The 19,767-nt window shown below is 37.1% G+C and overlaps 1 protein-coding gene across 1 annotated transcript in view; it reads right to left on the bottom strand.

Moving 5' to 3' along the window:
• The window catches only part of MEI4 (meiotic double-stranded break formation protein 4), a 144,434-nt gene that overhangs the window by 107,872 nt on the left and 16,795 nt on the right, over positions 1-19,767 (bottom strand). Inside the window, exon 2 of the mRNA XM_024576656.3 lies at positions 8,571-9,106. Within this exon, the coding sequence (XP_024432424.2) occupies positions 8,571-9,106 (536 nt within the window). The remainder of the gene's footprint in view (positions 1-8,570; positions 9,107-19,767) is intronic.

Below are 19,767 nucleotides of genomic sequence, written 5' to 3'. Positions count from 1 at the left end.
CAGTGTATGGAAAAGATGCTATGACTGATCAAACATGTCAAAAGTGGTTTGCAAAGTTTCTTGGTACTACTGACATTTTTGCCAAATAATTCTTTGCTGTGGGCTGTATTAAGCATTGGAAGATGTTTAGCAGCACCCCTGGCCTTTACCTCCTAGAAGCCAATAACAGGAGAGAGATAACATACTCAAAATATCCAAATCAATAAAGTTATTGGTGAAAATGAAAAATGTGTCTTATATTATGGAAAAAAACTAAACAGACTTTTTGGCCAATCCAATAATTCTGGGGATCACAGCATCCTTTCAGAATCACATAAAACTATGAATACTTCCCTAAGTAAAAAGCACATACTCCCACACATAAAAATGTACATGTAATTTTAAATTGTACACCTAAAGATCTTTGGCCTACAGAAGAAACTCGGGTATTAACAAAACATACAAGAATCTGCATTACCTGGCCCTTGTTCATCATATTAGATTCATTCCTTGCTAAGCTCCACTCCTTCCCAACCAAGTCCCCCAAACTGCAGCAGTTGCAGGGCTCTCCATGCTTCCTCCTGCTTCATGGCCTCTGCTCAAGCAGTCTGCATACCCTCCCCAAAACTCTCCCACAAATTATCTGCCAGGTGGCCAGTTTAAATCTTATCCATCTTTCTAGGTTAGTTCAAAGTACTAGAAAGCCTCAAATAGGAAAAACTGATCAACTGAGATACAGAAGTCAAGACCAGAAGAAACTAGAGGCAAAACAGTGATAAAAGAAAATATAAACATTTTATATCTTATTACACAGGGTCCAGCAGAAGTAATGCCCCTATTTATTACAAAATCATAAGCATGTTATTTCTGTAACATAACAATAACACACTCAAGCACACCACATGACACTGTAGGTGAAATGTTCAAATTAAAACTACAAATTATTAAACCCATATTATTACCCTACCAACCACACCCAAGCAGGTGTTACTTCTACTGCACCCTTTATATGAAAGAAGAATGGGGAGCTATATAAAGGAACAATCAGGAGACCAAGAACTCAAAAACTAAAAATATTTCAGCAGAAATAAAAACTTCAATGGAATGGCTAGAAAATATTAAGGAAATCTGACAGAAAACAAGAGTAAACAGTAAAATAAAAAAGATAAGCAATTTAGAAGATGTGGTCTAGAACAAGGGGACCGAGAAGAGAGAAGGCCAAAATACATGAGAAAAACTGATCAAAAACTTTTCAGAACTGAAGGATGAAATTCCAGATTCAAAGACTCACTATGACGCAAGAAAATGAATTTTAAAAGACCTACACTGAGTTGCACCTTCCTCTAGTTACATAGCAACAGGAACAACCGCGATCCAACATGCTCTGGGGGGTGCATGAGGGTAGACCAGATTCAAGGAATTTATATCAGTATTACATTGGAATTCTCATTAGCAACAATGTAATCCAGAAATTAGTAGAAAAATATCTTAAATTATATGGAAAAATTATTTTCCAACTGGAAATCTATCTTAATCCATAAATAAAATTTAAAGTTGGAACAAAATATTTAAAGCAAACACACACATTTTAAAATTTCACATCCAAGGAATCCATTTTAAGTGAGCTTATAAAGAATGTTCATCACCTCAGTCAAGTCGTAAACCAAGAAAAGAACTACAGGATATCCAGGGACTATTAGATGTAGCACGAGAAAGCAGGGTGGTGATTAAGGAGGGATGTGGAGAAAATGCAGACAATTGTAATTGAGTAACAATAAAAAAAAAGAAACAAGTTGAAGTTCAAATGTATCAGTGAGTCAATAAATGTTACTGAATTAAACTTAAAAAAAAAAAAAAAGAGGTGGAACTGATAAGTGAATTAATTTGTTTGGCCATACTGAGAGGATGTTTGCAACTGTGTCAAAGAGTCTGAAAGAAGAATCAATTATAGGTACATCAAAAAACAAGCAAATGAAGAAATATTAATTTTAAGCAATTATCTTTAGAAAAAGGAAATGAAATTGTGTATGACATGTCTCAGTGCTAAAAGTTTCATATTTATAATAATATAAATATGTGATCTTGATTTAACCAAAACATTATGGTAAAAATGAGAGAGTCGGTGGAGGAGGGCAGCTGTGTACAACCTAAATCTTCCATAATACAAAGTGAACAGATTTAAAAAAAAAAAAAAAAAAACCAAGCTGAGAAGTAGCAGTGTAAAGTTTTTATTTAAACACACAGGTGTAAATTGTGGCGGAACAAAAATAAAGATCTAGCTGTGATGATCTCTAAGGGGTAGTACTAAGGAGCTGGGTGGTATGAAGCAGGGATAAGTCTTTATTATGTAAGTATGAAATATTAGTTGACTTTTAAAAGTATATTCAATGGTTTCCACTTCTGGGAAGTGGACTGACTTATCTCTGTTCCTCTCACTAAGTACAACTCAAAACCCTGGGCATTATAGCTAAACAAACCCAAGAAAACTGACAGGCAGGCCAGCTATGGGCCTTAAGACCAAAAGAAGGACAAAGAAGTGAGTTTCCTATTTTCTTTTTGCCTCATATTTGGAACTAAAAAAACCGTCAACTCAAAATGACAGCAGACATCAAAAACAAAACAACAATTATGAAAGCCCACTGTCTCTACACAAAGGACATTAAAAAGGCAGCCTAGTAACATGTAAAGTTTTTTTAAGAATTCCCTCCTTAATATAGCCAGACACCACAGAAAAAAAAACTTGTGGCCTACTCCACCCACACAAGCAAAGGCCAGGTGGGGAGCCTAGACCTCCACCCTTACCAAGTTATAAGGGGATGCCCCAGAGCCACCACTAGGGACCGTGTTGAGCACTGAGTATATAAACTAAGTAAGGCATGGTATGTGGCCACAAAGACTATAGATTTTAATGGGGAAAAAACAAGTCAAGTCAATAGCTATTGTACAGTGTGATATGTACTATGATTAATTTATGTGAGGGATATTTAATTATCAAAAAGAAAGGAAGACAGAAACAGGGTAGGAGGAAAGGCTTCTTTGAGGAGCTAATCCTAGAGCTTAATTTGTAAGGTTAGGTGAGGTAGCCAGATGGAAGAAGGGTATTCTAGGCCAAGGGACTGACAGGTACTAAGGCACAGAGGTGAGGAACAGAATAAAAAGTACTTGGAAAACTACAAATGAGTCTGTCTGCCTGGAACAAAGTGTGCTTTGGATGGAATGGAGAAAGATAATGCCCAAAAGACTGGATCGGGGCCAGGTAGAGAAGAGCTTTACTGACTATGGTGAGGAATGTGTATTTTCTTATAAATCCCTGAGGAGCCACTGAAGGATTTTCAGCATTTTTTAAAGATCACTGTGACAATGGTGAAATGGGTGGGTTAGAGGAGGATCAGATGAGTCAGGAATCTGACAGTAGGCAAATGCAGGAATCCAGACAGGAAGAGACAGCATTTAGACCAAAAATGGAGGGAATAGAGGAGTTATATAAACAATGTCTGCATATATCCCATAATCTAGGTCGGTTTTACAAATCTGAGATTGTGAGGAGAGAAAATGAAGAGCAAAAGCATAGCCATAGACAGTGCTGCTAACTAGCTTTGTGGCCTTGGGCAAATCCCTGATTTTCTCACTTTTCTAATCTACTAAATGGAAATAAGAATGACAATCATGCTCCTCTCAAAGAGTTATTGTATCAATATATAAGATAATGGATGTGAAAACACTGTAAAATGATAAACTTAGTGCACTATTTCCTATTGCTGCTATATCACACTACCACAGACTCAGTGGATTCAAACACCAAAACTCTATTCAGTTAGAATCGTAGAGGTCCGAAGTCTGACGTGGATCTCACTGGGCCAAAATGGAAGTGCTGGCAGGCCTGTGTTCCTTGTGAAGGCTTTAGAGAAGAATCCATTCCCTTGCCATTTCCAACCTGCATTTCTTGATTTATGGCACCTTCCTCTAACTTTAAAGCCAGCAGCACAGCATCTTCAAATGTCTCTTGTTTTGCCACTAATGCTCCTGCTTCCCTGTTTACTTAGAAGGACTCTGTGTGAGTACTGAGACCACCTGGGTAATCCAGGATAATCTCCTTATCCCAAGGTCAGCTAATTAGCAACCTTAATTCCCACCCTACCCCTTGTTCAGGTAACATAACATATTCATAAATTCTAGGGATTAGGGTGTGAACATTAGGAGGACCCTTACTCTCTTTATCCTACATACAAAAGATTCTAATTTAATTTGTACTTGGCAGTCAATTGTTTTTCTTAATTTTCACAATATGGCCAAGAATTATTGTACAGTTTAAACAATAAGATATCTGAAGATAATGTATTCTGAGTAACTCACTAATATGCCTGTAAGATTTAGCAATATATGCTAAATACTTAAAAGTTCAATGTTAACTACAGACTTTTTTCTAAATATAATCATTCCCATTTCTTCAAAACAAGTGAAAAAATTTAAGACAAAGATACATGCAAAATCTAAATAAAATCATAAGCATTCTGGTGTTAAACTTCTATGATAGTTTCCTGGCCTATAAAGAAATAGGTGACAGGCCCTGGCCGGTGTGGCTTACTTGGCTGGAACATCATCCAGTAAACTGAAAAACTGCAGGTTTGATTCCCAATCAGAGCACATGCCTGGGTTATGGGTTCAGTCCCCGGCTGGAGTGTGTGCCAGAGGCAACTGATCTATGTTTCTCTCCCTTTCTTTCTCCCCCACTTCCTCTTTAAAAGCAATGAAAAAATGTTCTCAGGTGAGGGTTAAAAAACAAAAGAAAAATAGGTACAGTACAATGCTAGGGGTAGCTTATGCCTTTTCTAGTCACAGAAATCAACATGTTTTGGAGTGTCAAATTATAGGAAAGGGCAAGCATTCAACCAAATAGATACCTCGAAGGTAAACATTTCTGGCCAAAGGCAAGTATATGGGCAGGTGAGGAAGGTACTACACTGAGCCTGCCAGCAGAGCACAGCTCAAACAAGTCCAGACTGCTCCCCAGGTGCCGCACAGTAGGCCTAGTGTAGACCTTTGTAAGCTATCTTGTTTCAAGATATCTTCTATATCTGTCAAATATGTCAGTGTACATTATACCTTCCAGACCCCTAATGGTTATCCTAAAATTATAATACAGATGTCCTCCCCTTTTCACAGGGAATTTGTTCCAAGTCCCCCAGTGGATGCCTGAAACCATGAATAGTACTGAACTCTCTATATACTATGTTTCTTCCTATACATACATAATGAAGTTTAATTCATAAATTAAGCACAATAAAAGGTTAACAACAATAAAACAGAACGATTATAACAATATGCTGTAATAAACATTATGTACATGTGGTTTCCCGCTCTCTCTCTCACTGTACCGTCCGTATTCACCCTTCTTTCTGTGATGATGTGAGACGATGCGATGCCTACGTGATGAGACGAAGTGAGGACAATGACGTAGGCATATTGGTGTATTAGGCTACGATAAGGATTACTTGAACACAAACACCGCAAGCCCAGGACAGTGGATCTGGTAACCCAGATGGCTACTAAGTGACTAACAGGCAGGCAGGCTATACAGTGTGAATACACTGGACAAAGGAATGATTCAAGTCCTGGATGGGGTGAGACTTCATCACACTACTCAGAAGAGCGTCCCATTTAAAATCTATGATTTGTTTATTTCTCAAATTTTCCCCTTAATATTTTTAGACAATAGTTGACTGCAGATAACTGAAATCATGGAAAGCAAAAATGTGTATAAGGGGAAACTTCCGTACAGACATACGTCTAAGATAACAATTCCTAAAAAAATTGTTATTAAATAAAGTTTCCAAAGTAACACAAAATTAATAGGATTTATACAAATCTGGAAATTCAAAAATCCTATTTTTCCCTAAACTTACTAATAATTACAACAAATTTAATATCAGGGAATTATTTAAAACAATTTCCAGGGTCTTATTTCAATCTTCCTATTTCTTAAATCCTCACAGCCCAGACATAACTGACCTCAAAATTTGGAAGATACCAAGTTCTCATCATTCATTTAAGAAACACTAAGTGAGGTAAGAATAATTTTACAACTAAATGTATTGAGAACATGTGGTTGAAAATTTATATTTTGTTTAAAGCCTGGCTATTTGTGAATTACAAATATGTGAAACCTGTCAGAATATTAAAGTATTCACTCACACCTTTTCTTATCACATTGCACAAACATAAGTTCACTTTAATGAAATCAACTTCAGGGCTCAAGTTTTTAAGTGGTACAATTTAATTAATTCTAATTTAATTCTAATCTATGGAAATAGGTTTTTCCAAAGAAGCATACTCTTTCTAAACTATGCTATTTTGTTTTAATCAATCAAGACTAGGATCAATGAAAACGCAATAATAGGAGTTATCCTGTATTTCATGTCAGAATATGTTATTTCTTGAAACTTTGCTTATTACACAAGGAAAGGCAAAAAACAGAAAAGCATTTATAAAGAGCAATCATTATTCAATTTTTCTAATAAAGAAGCTTTATGAACATATCTGGGAGATGATGGTGATGGTCACAACAATGACAGAAGTTTGAATGACTTAGTCTAAGATGCTTTTGTTGGGAAGGAACAAAAATCCAGAAAGAATGTCATTAAAACCTATTTATGAGTCATCACCCTAATTGTAAGTCCAGTGCACTATTTTACAATTCTCTCTCTAAATGCAAAAATCACCTCTCCAAGAAAACAACAAAGCCATTCATTTACTTATTCTTCCACTGCTGACCAACTATTCAACAACAGCTTGCACCATGATAAATGTTATTGACCTATACTTCAGACCCCTTTGTACCATCAGATGCTTCTTCTACATACTCCTTTTCTTTCATACATTCACAAGGCTACTCTTGTGTAGTCCAATCCTTAAGTAAAAGACTAGGGTGAAAACCTATCTGCATCATCTGGTAACTGATAAGCAAAATAAATGTGAGCATCTGAAAGGTTCCAAGTCACACAAAACCTGCTTAAAATAGTTTTACAAGAAGAAAGCAAAAAGAAATTAAGGAATGTTAAATATCTGAGATACTTATTGATGGTTAAGAAACAGATGACATATATCAAACAGTACTATGGAAATCTAATTCACCATATCAAGTAGAAAAAAAAATTCAGTTTCCTAGACAGGAAATTCAATGTCTTTCACAAATGCTAAAAGGTTAATCATAAAGTTTTCTGTAATACTGATCAAATCATACCTTAAGAGAGAAGGGAAGAACAGGTGGATGTGCAACAAATTAGATTATTACTTCAAATTTTGTCAGGGATTTGAAAATTCAAGTAAAGCTGACACTGTACAAAAACCCTGAGCATTAGATAATGGCACTGAGAACACACACTCGAAAATGATATATCAAAAGAAACAAAGTCCAACAACTCTTCCTATAGTGAAACACAGTAAATTAGACCTTTCAGTTTCCTCTGTGATATTTTTAGTAGTCAGTTCAAAAGGAACAAAATGGCCCTGGCCAGTGTGGCTCAGTTGGTTGGAGTGTTCCATAACCAAAGGGTTTCCGGTTTGATCCCTGGTCAGGACACATATAGGAGGCAGCCAATTGATGCTTTTCTCTCACATCAATGTCACTCTCTCTCTCTCTCTCTCTTTCCCTCTCTCTCTAAATGCAATGAAAACATGTCCTTCTTGGGTCAGGATTAAAAAATTATTTTAAAAGGATTAAAATGTAAGGGTATTTGGAGTTTCTCAAACAAAGGATCAGCTAGTGAGGAAAACAGAAAGTAATACAAAGAAAACTCCATTACGTCTCAAGAGCCAAACAACAAAACAAACTCAGGCCACCTCAATGTCACTTATGAAAAAAGAATCCTTGTGTCAACCTTTCTAAGCAATGGTAAATAAATAAGAAAAAACTATAATAAAGTGATATATTATGTGTTCCTTAGCCAATTTATTCAATTAGCTCACATCTGCAGAGGATCCATAGGGTATCATGCCACTTACTTGAGCAATTCTAAAAGAAAAGAAAAATATTCTTTTTAAAAAAAATTTTATTGTTATTCAATTACAGTTGTCTGCATTTTCCCCCCATAAGAAAAATATTCTTTGATTTCCAGGAATCTGCTAGTCAATTTCAGAAAAAGAAAAAAAAAACTCAATAGCATACAGAAAATCCACCATGAGAAATCACTCATAGAAGTTATAGATTGGGAAACCATCACTCATAGAAGTTATAGATTGGGAAACCATCAAGGTTAAAAAAGAGATTTTTTTAAAAAACAGATTTTTTTAAGCAACAGGAAGTAAACGTAGAAAGGACAAAACAAAAGAGAAGAATCCAAGGACGTAGACAAAGAACAGAGAAGGTAATTCAAAGTAAAAAGACACAAACCTGAAGCCCAGGCATCTATGTAGAGAACAGTGCTGTTGCAATCAGAGGCCACAGGTGGGGACATGACAATGGGTAATAGCTGCCAAAGGTCCAACTAAATACTCTGAGCCACAAGGCTAAAGGACAGCAATAGGCATAATGCAATGGGAATGTCCACCAAAATTACAGATTATTTCATAAACAGAAGAGATTTATTACTTACCCGATTTATATGGTTGTTCCTTAAAATAATCTGTAGTAGGGTCTTCTCAAATTCTTCCAACTTCTTGGAACACTTTTTAAGAATATGATTAGATAAGTCACAATCACTGATCAATCTAGCTAAAGTATCAACAGCTTCTGTCCAAAAGCTTGAACAAGGAAATTTGGGTTCACGGTAAAAAGTGATCAGGCCATCTAGCAACTGAAAAACAGAATCAGACACTGTTGAAGAGTTGTTTTCAAAGTGGCTTAAGTCTGTTTTGAGACTCCCTGATTCTGTCCAGCTCTTCAGCTGAAGTAAACGATGCAAGAACTGCATGTGAGAAGACAAAGGATTTTCCGAAGTCACACAATGTTTCTTCCCAATGGGCAATGATGGAAAGGGTGTGTGGGTACAGCTCTCCACAAAATCCTGTGATATCTCTGAAGGTTCAGTCCTCTGCTCATTTGATAAATCACACCCAGAATCTTCCAGCACAGTTAATGTATTTTCAGAAGTTGCTGGTTCCTGAGCCTGTAACTGGGAAGATGAGTCTCCTGAAATAGAAAAAAAAATACATGTGTAATATTTCTGTAGCTAAAATATTTTTATATAAAAACTAGACATTGACTTTCCTAACTCAAAATGCTAAATGAAGCACGTACATATGTATTAAACATTTAAAACAGTAGTATAAAAACTAAATAGATGAAAAACTGAAATTAATTGCTTAGACTTACGATAGACAAGATCTTCATCTTTACTAGTAGAAAGCAAAGGTGACTCACCCATATCGCTCTCTCTCATTCAACTAGGTGCCATGCTTGAAAGATACAGAGGGGAAACCACAAAGCCCTGAAGGAGGCTGCTATCTAGTACAGAATCCAGCAAAGGAATAAGGTGTATCTTGAAAGAGATTTGCTCAGGGCACTATGAAAATAGGAGGACCCTGTTTAGCTTAGTGCATTCTGGAAGAGGTGATGGTGGAACTAACTTATAAAACATAAGCATAAATTCAAAGTTAAAAGCTAGGGGAATAGAGGAAGACAGAGAACTCCACATACCAAAAGGGTAAACAAAAAAGCACAGGTTTAAGAAGAAAAAGAAAAGCACTGTGTACATAAGGACCCGCAGTAATTTTACATTCCTTTTACAAAGAAAAATAAGGCAAGAAATTAAGATGGAGAAGTATGTAGAGGAAGGTCACAAAAGATCTTAAAATACGTATTAAACCCTAGTTTATAGGTAGAGTGAAGAGTGAGTGTAATTTAAATTTGAATAATGTAAGATCACTTTGGAAAAATTATACATATCCACACATGTACTTATATACAAAAATAAACAATTTATATGTGTATGTGTACTTATTTATAATATCAATCTAGCTATAGATCCTTGACACTATTTCTATAACCACTAAAATCTTCTCATTGCCAGAGAAATACTGCAGTTAAAGGTTAACCTAGTAACTTTAGGTTTTTCTTTGATAGAGATGCCATCAGAAACACAAATAAGGTTGTTTATGAAAAGATTATCAGTAAAATATACAAAGTTGAAAAATTCTCATTTTTAAAAATTAAAAAAAAATTTTATTGTTGTTCAAGTACAGTTGTCTCCACTTCCCCTCCACCACTCCCCCAACCCCAGCCATCCCCATTTCCCACCCTTGACCCTACCCTCCTTTGGTTTTGTCCATGTCCTTTATACATGTTCCTGAAAACTCTTCCCCCTTTCCCTCCCATTATCCCTTCCCACCTCCCCTCTGGTTACTGTCAGTCTGTTCTCAATTTCAATGTTTCTGGTTATATTTTGCTTGCTTGTTTGTTTTGTTGATTGGTTTCCACTTATAGGTGAGACCATATGGTATTTGTCTTTCACCACCTGGCTTATTTCACTTAGCATAATGCTGTCCAGCTCCATCCATGCTGTCGCAAAGGGTAGGAGCTCCTTTCTTTCTGCTGCATAGTATTCCATTGTGTAAAGGTCCCATAGTTTTTTGATCCACTCATTTACTGATGGGCACTTAGGAATTTTTATTGAACATTCACACATGCAAGTATCTATGAAACCAAATTTGAGAAATATTCCTGTCAGTAATAGAAGCAGGAAAGAGGCACAGAACAGTGTGGTACAAGAAAGTGAAATGGTCTTATTTTCATTTCACAGATCCCTCTATTGGCTATCTGAAGAGCAGATTGGAGGAGGACACAATAAGACACTGAAAGATCAGTTAGAAGGCACCTCTGTTAGTCCTAGTATCACGTGATGAGAGAAATGAACCAAGTAGTAGCGGTGGAAAGGAAAGGTAGGGACTGACCAGGGAAATAAATACAAAACATCGAAATATAATCTGGAAGCCAGATGACTGACTAAAGATAGGCAATAAAGTAAAAAAGAGGAATAAATTCATCACATGGTTCTAACTTAAGTGACTGGGTGTTACCAACTGAAATGGTAAAAATACAGACAAAATAACTGGCTTAGAAGAAACTATGAGAAGTTCAGGTTTGGTCATGTAAACTGTGAAGCAACTGGTAGAAATCCGGGCAAAGATATTCATCTGGAAATTGGCCACACGAGCCTAAGTGTGGAGAAAGGTTCTAGACTGAAAATACATGTTGGGAGTTATCAGTGTGTAGGTAGTATCTGAAGTAATAAAAATGGTTGTGAACACTTGTGAAGAGGACAAGCAGTGACCAGAACAAGGGATCAAAGAGGGACACTGAGGAGTATCAATATTTGAGGGCTGAGTAGAGAAAAAAATAATCATCAAGGAGACAGAGAGAACAATTAAAGAGGTAAAAGAAGAATAAAAATGATAGCGTTATGGAAGTTAAGGAAGCAGTTTTGAGAATTACATGCAATAGAGAAGTCCAAGAAAATAAAAGCTAGAAAAACTGTTGGAATTACAGATTAGAAAATCGCCAATGATTACATCCATAGCAGCTTTGGTTGGTCAGGGTGGTGGACAGAGGTCAAACTGCAGTGGACTGAAGGGTAAATGGGCAGAAAGTAAGGGAAGAACGGTAAGACTTCTGAGAACGTGGGTCAGCAGAGTAAAAACTGAAGAGTAACTGAAGGCAATGGGATGTGACAAATTAAGACAAACGTGACCAATTATAGACTCCGAAGAGAAAAAATAATAGAGAAGCAAGTGTTGGAAATATGAGAAAAAATGAAAGTGCTAGGCGGGCATGGCCCTAGAGAAGGCAGAAGGCTGAGTCGAGGATCCCAGTGGATGGGTTGTGCTTAGTGATGTGGAAGTACTTTTTTTTCCTTGAAAGCCGAAAGAAACATGATGAGAATATATAGGGATAGGAAAAAAATGCCACTGTTATTTAGGAAGTTATAGTATATTTCACCTAAAAAGTTACACACACACACACACACACACATATTTTTTAAAGCTAGAGACGGGGAACACTAACTGGACAGGGCATAAGAATAATGATGAAAGTAACATTTTCTACCCTCACTACCAAACTATCTAATTTGTAGCTCTTTTGTCCATCGGCAAAATTAAAAACTGATGAGACAAAATCAGAGAATTGAGCTTTAATTTGGAATTCATTCACTTAACAAGTGCCTACTATAATCACTGCAGGTGTGCAAATGTGTGCTTGCTAATTATCACTACACTATATGTACTTCATATTGGGAGTAATGCAGTTAAGTTAAAAAATGTGGTGGTACCCAGATCAGTGAACTACCAGCGAAGTGCTTAACTGCACGCAGCTATTTCTGTACTAAAACAGGCAGACAGCCTGCCTATTTTAAGCCAATGGGCAGTTTCTTTTTTCATATAAGCAAGGACAAACATTTAAAATGACTTCTTACTACGTCTATTTTACTCTTCAAAAAGGTAGAGGAGGGGGGTTACTATGGTAATTACTCACATTGATTACATTTTTTAAATTTAATTTTATTTCCCTATTTATTTGTTTTATATTTTTCTATCACTATTTATGCTCCCTGTACTCTCTTCTACTTCCACTCACTCCCTTCCCCTGCAACCACCACACTGCTATCCATGTTTATGCGTTCTTTCTTTCTTTAAGCTTAATTCAAAATGGTACTCCACTAAGAAAGTGAACACAAGTTTAAATATTTCATTAACCTCAATTTTTCATCAATGTAAGCTGAATCTCATGGTTGACGATTTTAAGGAAGGCTCATAGAAGTTAATTCTACCAACTATTAAATTCAGAAGCAAAAAGCTGCCTTCTAGTTTATGCTTTTCACTCCTTACTGGTGTGCCTTTTGGCAAGTGGCAGCCACACCGTCTCGTCTCCTCCATGTGCTAATGGGGACAGATTTGAAGGGAACCATTCACATACTCTGGGGAGAGAAATACACAGCACCAGCCACCACTGTCCCTGGCTGCCCTGTTTCTGGACCCTCAGGAAAGAGTGATGAGGGCATTATGTTGGAGATGCCACAGTATAAAACCATACAGAAAGGAATCTCCTCTCAGTTCCCTAAAGGAATACATAAACTCCACCCTGAGATTTTAAACAATATGGCTTACAGTATTCAAGTCACTCTACCAATTGAATAGAAGAATCTTAGATTCATATTTCACTTTACGAAGTAGTTTCACCACATAATTCAACTGTTGTTCCCAACAATGCTGGAAGATATGTTATTACCCGTAACGAAATGCAGGCTCAACTTGATTAAGAGGCCTGACAAAACCCATGCAGTGAGCAAGTGAAACCAATTCTTCAGTTCCAAGTCTAATCATGTTCTAACCACAGAAAAGAAGCCTGTGTGTTTCCAGGCTCTGTACATTTCCATTACAGTATTCATCTATTTCTATGTGGTCCACTTCTTCATGAGCTCCTGAATGGCAGAAGTCCTGTCTCTTGTAATTTTTGTGGTCATCTCACTGAATAGCAGTACTATCTGTAGAAGATACCTTATTGGGAGAAACGCCTAGTGCTACAACTTGCAGCCCGGTTGTGACTCATCTTCTTCATTGTAAATATTCATTATGACTTAGGATCAACTCCTTTGCAATGTATACCAAACCACAACAATTTTATAAATAGATAAGAAAAATAACATAGGATACATACAGACAGAAAGAATATGGTTATTGCAATTCATTTAAAATGTTTCAGAATACATGCTAACAAATAGCCAATAATATGTTTTTTACAGCATCTACCTCTTTTAACCAATAACCAATTTATTTCCTCTCCTATTTGTTCTCAGTGATGCAAACTTTGAAGACTTTGAAAACACCATTTGCGGTGGAAACCAACACTTCCATAACAGAAAGCACTCACTACCTAATAAAGTAAGTAATAGTGGGCAAGTATCACTATTGTATATATCCTTGTATGATAGAAAAGAGAGATAGGAGAAAAAAACTTTCTAGAGAAAATTAAACATTTTCAGTGATACAGAATATTGACAGGTATAATCTCTGACAATAGTCATTAATAATATATTTATTCATACAAACAATTTTTAAATATCCAAGCTTATTTGAGTAATATGTAGCATGGAAAAGGACAGTAACATACCCATCTCTTTAAATGAGTCTTAGAAACTACGTTTGGATTCTTCTACTCATTTGCTTAGATGACTCTTCTAAGCCTAAATCTCAAAGCATCATACATACCCAGAGAGAAATTAGAGCCATGCCACTGCAACATTCTGCAATTCATATTTTTCCAGGACGGACTAACATGAAGCAGAAGTCAAATGCTGCTGCTTCTTTTAACTTCTTATTGGGCTGAAAGGACTGAAGATGGTAACTTCTTTTCAAGTCACTGGATATTACCTAACATGTTTTTCATTAGATTTAGAAGAGATAAACTACACACACATCCCAATCCAGCACAATCTAGCACATGTTAAATATTCAAACTACCAGGGCTGTGAAACCCACAGCCCACAGGCCAAATGCGGCTCAGGATGACTATGAATGCAGCCCAACACAAAACTGTAAATTTACTTAAAACATTATGAGATTTCTGTGTGTGTGATTACATGTCACAATGTATTTAAATATATCGCCCAAGACAACTCTTCTTCCAGTGTGGCCCAGAGACGCCAAAAGGCTGGACACCCCTGCATGTAAAGCCTCCTTTTGCCCCACCCCGTATTACTATTGCCATTACATGATTATAGACATGGAGAATGTAAATTATGCTAAAGTGTGAAATTACATATAAAATAATGAAATAATATATCAAATAAAATTATAGATTCTGTTTAAAATATCCTATAGTTCTCTTATATATTGGAGTCCATAGACATTCAGTTCCATTTTATTTTATTGAGCCCTCAACACTTCCATTTTCTTTCAGTTGTTAGGTTCCATCTTAACCCCACTTCCATTTCAGAGTGAATCTCCAGTATACTCAACCAAATATTGTGATCCAGTGCCCTCTTCCCACACACCTGCCCTAAAAATGCCCATCCCTGAATCTACAGCAAATTTATTTCCTGCTGTCCCCCCAAATATTCACACCCACATCAATTCTTGCTGCCTTTTGTCATCCATTTCTGCAGTCCCTATTCAATTATAAAACTAAACCTACAGAAACAATTATCCAAAAAGCATCCTTTTCCATATATCCTAAAGGTCACACAAACTTCATGCTATGCTCAAAAAACTAAACAAATCTTCATGTACTGCACACATAAACAAGCAATTCATGTTTGTCCTACATGTTGTCTATCTCAGCCGATAGCAGAACTATTTCTCCAGTCACCAGGCCTGGGGTGAGGGATTATCCTTGGCTTTCTCTATCATGCACATTCAGTGAAATGCCATGTTATGCTGATTCTACCTCTGATACAAGTATTAGTCAGGACTCTCCAGAGAAACAGAATATGCACACACACACAGAGGTATTTATTGTAAGAAATTGACTCATGTGATTATGAAAACTGAGCTGTCCCAAGATCTACAGTCAGTAAGCTGGAGACCTAGGAGAGCCAGTGGTGTAGTCCCTATCCTATAAAGCCTGAGAAACAGGAGCTCTGAGAATGTAAGTTCCAGTCTGAAGGCTGGCAGGGTCAAGCTCCTAAGGCAGGAAAAGACCAATGTCCCAGCTCAAAGGCAGTCAGAAAGAAGGAATTCACTCTTATTCAGCCTTTTTGTTCTATTCAGGAGTTCAACTGTTTGCATGAGGCCCATCCCCATTAGGGAGAACAATCTACTTTACTTGGTCTATTCAAACTTTAATCTTATCCAAAAATACCCTTATGGACATATCTAAAATAATTTTTGACCAAATATCTGGGCAACAGATGGTCCAAACAAGTTGACACATAAAATCAACCATCATTACACATGTCCGACTCTGTTTTTCTCTAGTTCTTTCCACCACTTTAGTTCACACCATCACTATCTCTTGCTCTGATTACTGCAATGCCTAACTGTTGTTTTCTAGGCCACATTCTGAACTGGCCCGAGAGTCACCCCGCTAAAATTCTAGTTTAATCACAGGATTCCCATCCTTAAAACCTTCAAAAATCTTCCCTTAACTAAAAAATAAAAGTCCTCCAAGATCCTCCACTTAGCCCCTTCCAGTATTTGTCTCCTGTCTACTTTTCTAGTGCCTCCATCCTCACTCTTATTTCTATAAAAGTAATATTAAATTCTTACCGTTTGCCAAAACACACCGTACTTATTCACACAACTATGCATTTGCACAAGGTTTTCCTACTATCTGGTGTGTTCATATACTCTACCCCAGGGATGGACTGATTCTTCAAACTCTGCTTCAAATTCTGTGAAATCTTCCCTGTTCATCCCAGAGCAGAAGAAATCACACTCTGTCCAGGTTATCTTGTACCTTACACATACTTCTATAAATGCATCCACTAACCTGTTTTGAATGTATTAGTAACTCCCCACTGGAATGGAGAAATTCTTCAGGGGAGACACAGAGTTACTACTCTGGGTATTTCTTTTGCATGATGCCAGTTTCTACATGGTTGGTGGTCTAAATATTTGAGATTATATATATACAAAAAATGCAATCAAATAGGGTATCTTCTATTCTCTGAAATGTCATCTGTCATTACAGGCATATATAAATATATAATTTGCCACTACCAACTACGATTTCTTAGCAGTAAAGATAATTACATGCACTGATAAGCAGAACAATTTAAAAGTAATGTTTATGCCACCTGGTGGTCACATGGGAAATGCAATTTTAAAGCACTACACAATTCATCTGAAAAGAGTGTTTCACTTTAAAGCAATTATCTGTCTTCTGAAGGATATATTTTAGCCTGTTGCAAAGCATATTTGAGAACCACTGACAAAAATTTTTAAAGATTTGTTTAATACCACTCTATAAACCTGCATCACAATTCTAACTTTAAATACACCAAGTGAGACAGCAAAGTCAAATGCATGAAATTATAAGCTAATGGAATAATATGTCTTAGCTGAATTACATTCACCGCATGAGGTTTTTAAAACAAAATGGTGTATTTGTTTTTGTATTTGTATTTGTCAGCATGGTTCAGGACTATATGACCGTACAATTCCTCCTGCCTTCAGGTGCTCAAACTCTAAACTTTTCTAGTTATCCCCATCTCTCTCTCCCAAGCCATCCACTAGGTTGCCAATATAAACCTTCCTCATCATTGTGCCTTTAGCTTTCTTCTTGTGTTCCAATTTCCTGGATGTCCCCATCTTTCCTGCAGGCTCAAAGAATTCCTTTCAGCAGATGACTCTTAAATTTCTATCTCTAATCCTACCTTCTCCCTCAAGCTCAAGTTCCTAGGTATCTCAACATGACTTGATCCCAGCACTTTAAACCTCACACACATCCAAAAGAAATCATGTCCTTCACTTAAACGTGGCCCAATTTTCAAATAACAGTATGACTGCCCTTCATCTTGAACATCTGAAACCTAAGTATCAACTTTGACTTCTTTGTTGAACCCCATATAGATCTCATTGACAAACAATATTAATCCTGCCTCACTCTTCTGTTCCTTGGACCTACTAAATTTATTCTCACTTTGGGAGCTTTTGTATTAAATGCTCCCTCTGTCTGGGATGCTCTCCTCACCCCAACCCCAACTTTCTTAAGGCTTCTTCCTTATTACCATTCAAGTGTCTGTTTAAATGTCACTTCTTCAGAGAGGCCTACCCTGACCACCCAATCTAAAGAAGCCAACAGAATAATCTTTGTCATATCTTCCTGTTTTAATTCTCTGAATTTCACTTTTCACTGCCTGATCTTTACCTGCTGCTATAATCTGTCTCGTGCACAAAAATGTTCACTCCATGACAGTCTTGGACTGCCTGGTTTACTGCCATATCCCAGAGCCTGGAATATTGCGTAAGAGCTTAATAAATATTTACTCAATAAATAAAAATCACTTTATAGCACCTCTTTTATCCCATGCCAAAATAATTACATGTGAGACCTGGGCTATGACAATGATATTCTTAACTGTAGTCTCCTTCCTCTTCCAAACAATTCTGAATATGACTAGCTGATTAACTCTGCCTAAATAATCTATTCACAGGTCACCCAAAGAAATCACTTTCAGAAAGCATACTGCTGGCACATGCCTAGCACACACCCAGTAAATGTTCATTTCCCTTCTATTTTCCTGCTGGAAAATCTCCAAAGGTTCCTTGCTGCCTACAGAATAAAGCATGTTTTCCAATGGCTGTCACACCTCTTCTTAATAAGCTTTAACCTAGTTTTTCATCTCATTTTCCAGAACACTACTGCATGCTCTATATACCACAGTCAAGTTAAACCACTTGCCAGTAAATTCCTGTGTCTGTACTTCACCCTGTTCCTTCTTGCCTGAAATATCCTAATATCCAAAGCTTTCTAAATCCTACCCATCCTTCAAGGTCAGCAACTTCCTCAAAAAAAACTTTCAAAAGTCCTGTTCTCTAAAGCAAAACAATCACTCTCTTTCTCCTCTGAACATCAGTTTCTCTCTCTGGACCCCCGGGTCTCAATGGCTCTAAGTAGTGACTGTGTGATCCCAGGGGCAGGGCTTACATCTTCCTTCTCTTTGTATTCTGAACACCACTTGTAGCTAATAGCTGCTGACTAAAAAGGGGGTGAATATGTGAACTAAAGAATGTCTCTAAAGGAAGAATTATTAAGAAAAAAATAGGAGCTGAGAAGAAGAAGCAATCCCTCTTTGGATTCTGTCATTTAGGGGGCAAAGATGTGCAGTATAGGTAAAAAGCACAGTCCTAATTTCATTTCCTCACAAACTATCAGGTTGAGAGACAGTGGAATCTTACACCACGATGCCAAAACCACAGCCCGACAGAATAACACCAAATCCTTGAAAATACAACACTCTGCCAAGTGAACCAATGAATCCACCTCCATAACTGCCATTCAATAGCATATGGACATTATGAACACCAGGTGGAATTAGTAATTCCAGAAATCAGCAATACACCACATACACTGGCCTCCTAATACTGTGAATGCCAAACCACACAGCTTTCTACAGTCTAGCCCCAATTACTTTCCTGCTAAGATTCCACAGATCTCCATCCTCTCCTTGATCAATCCTCTACTTTGATTTCACCTCTTGACCCCGGGGTTCCAACTGCTCACATCTATGCTGCTGTTCTAAGCTGTCATAGTCCCCCAAGCCTCCCCCCCTCCGTTAAGACAACTGAGGTTGACATTCATTCCCACCCATATGTCCTCCTTTTGACTCTCTCTAATGAAAAATCAGAAGCACTGAGGTCTTTCATCCAGTGCAGTGTTTCCCCCACCTACACATCACCATAGGTGGAACAAACTAAAATTAAGGATTCCTAGGCATGGGAAAGCAGTGTTTCCAGGGGAGGTCTCCAGGAACTTGTATTCTAAAAAAAAAAAAATCTCAGGGAAGTCTCATAATTGAGCAAGCCTCAAAAACAATGCTTTTCTCTACTACCACATCACTTGTTTCTTGATGGGCTCAATATCTCCTAGTTTATAAGAACTTATATGAAAAGATCTTATACTGGTGGTTTTCAATCTTTCTTGCACATTACAGTGACTTTGGGAACTTTTTAAAACTCCAATAACAGACCACAGCCCATGCTAAGTACATCAGGATCTTGTGGGGGGATGGGGGTGGTGCAGACAAACATCAATATTTTTTAAAGTTTTCCAAGTGATTCTAGTGTGAGAACCACTACCTTGGATTAATTTATGTCTGTTCTGCTTTCTTTGGGTAGCAGGGAAGTGGGCTGTGT

The sequence above is a fragment of the Desmodus rotundus genome, chromosome 11 (assembly GCF_022682495.2).
Source record: "Desmodus rotundus isolate HL8 chromosome 11, HLdesRot8A.1, whole genome shotgun sequence".
NCBI lineage: Eukaryota > Metazoa > Chordata > Mammalia > Chiroptera > Phyllostomidae > Desmodus > Desmodus rotundus.
The sequence above is the reverse complement of the archived record's forward strand: the minus strand, read 5'-3'. Positions and strand labels throughout refer to the sequence as shown.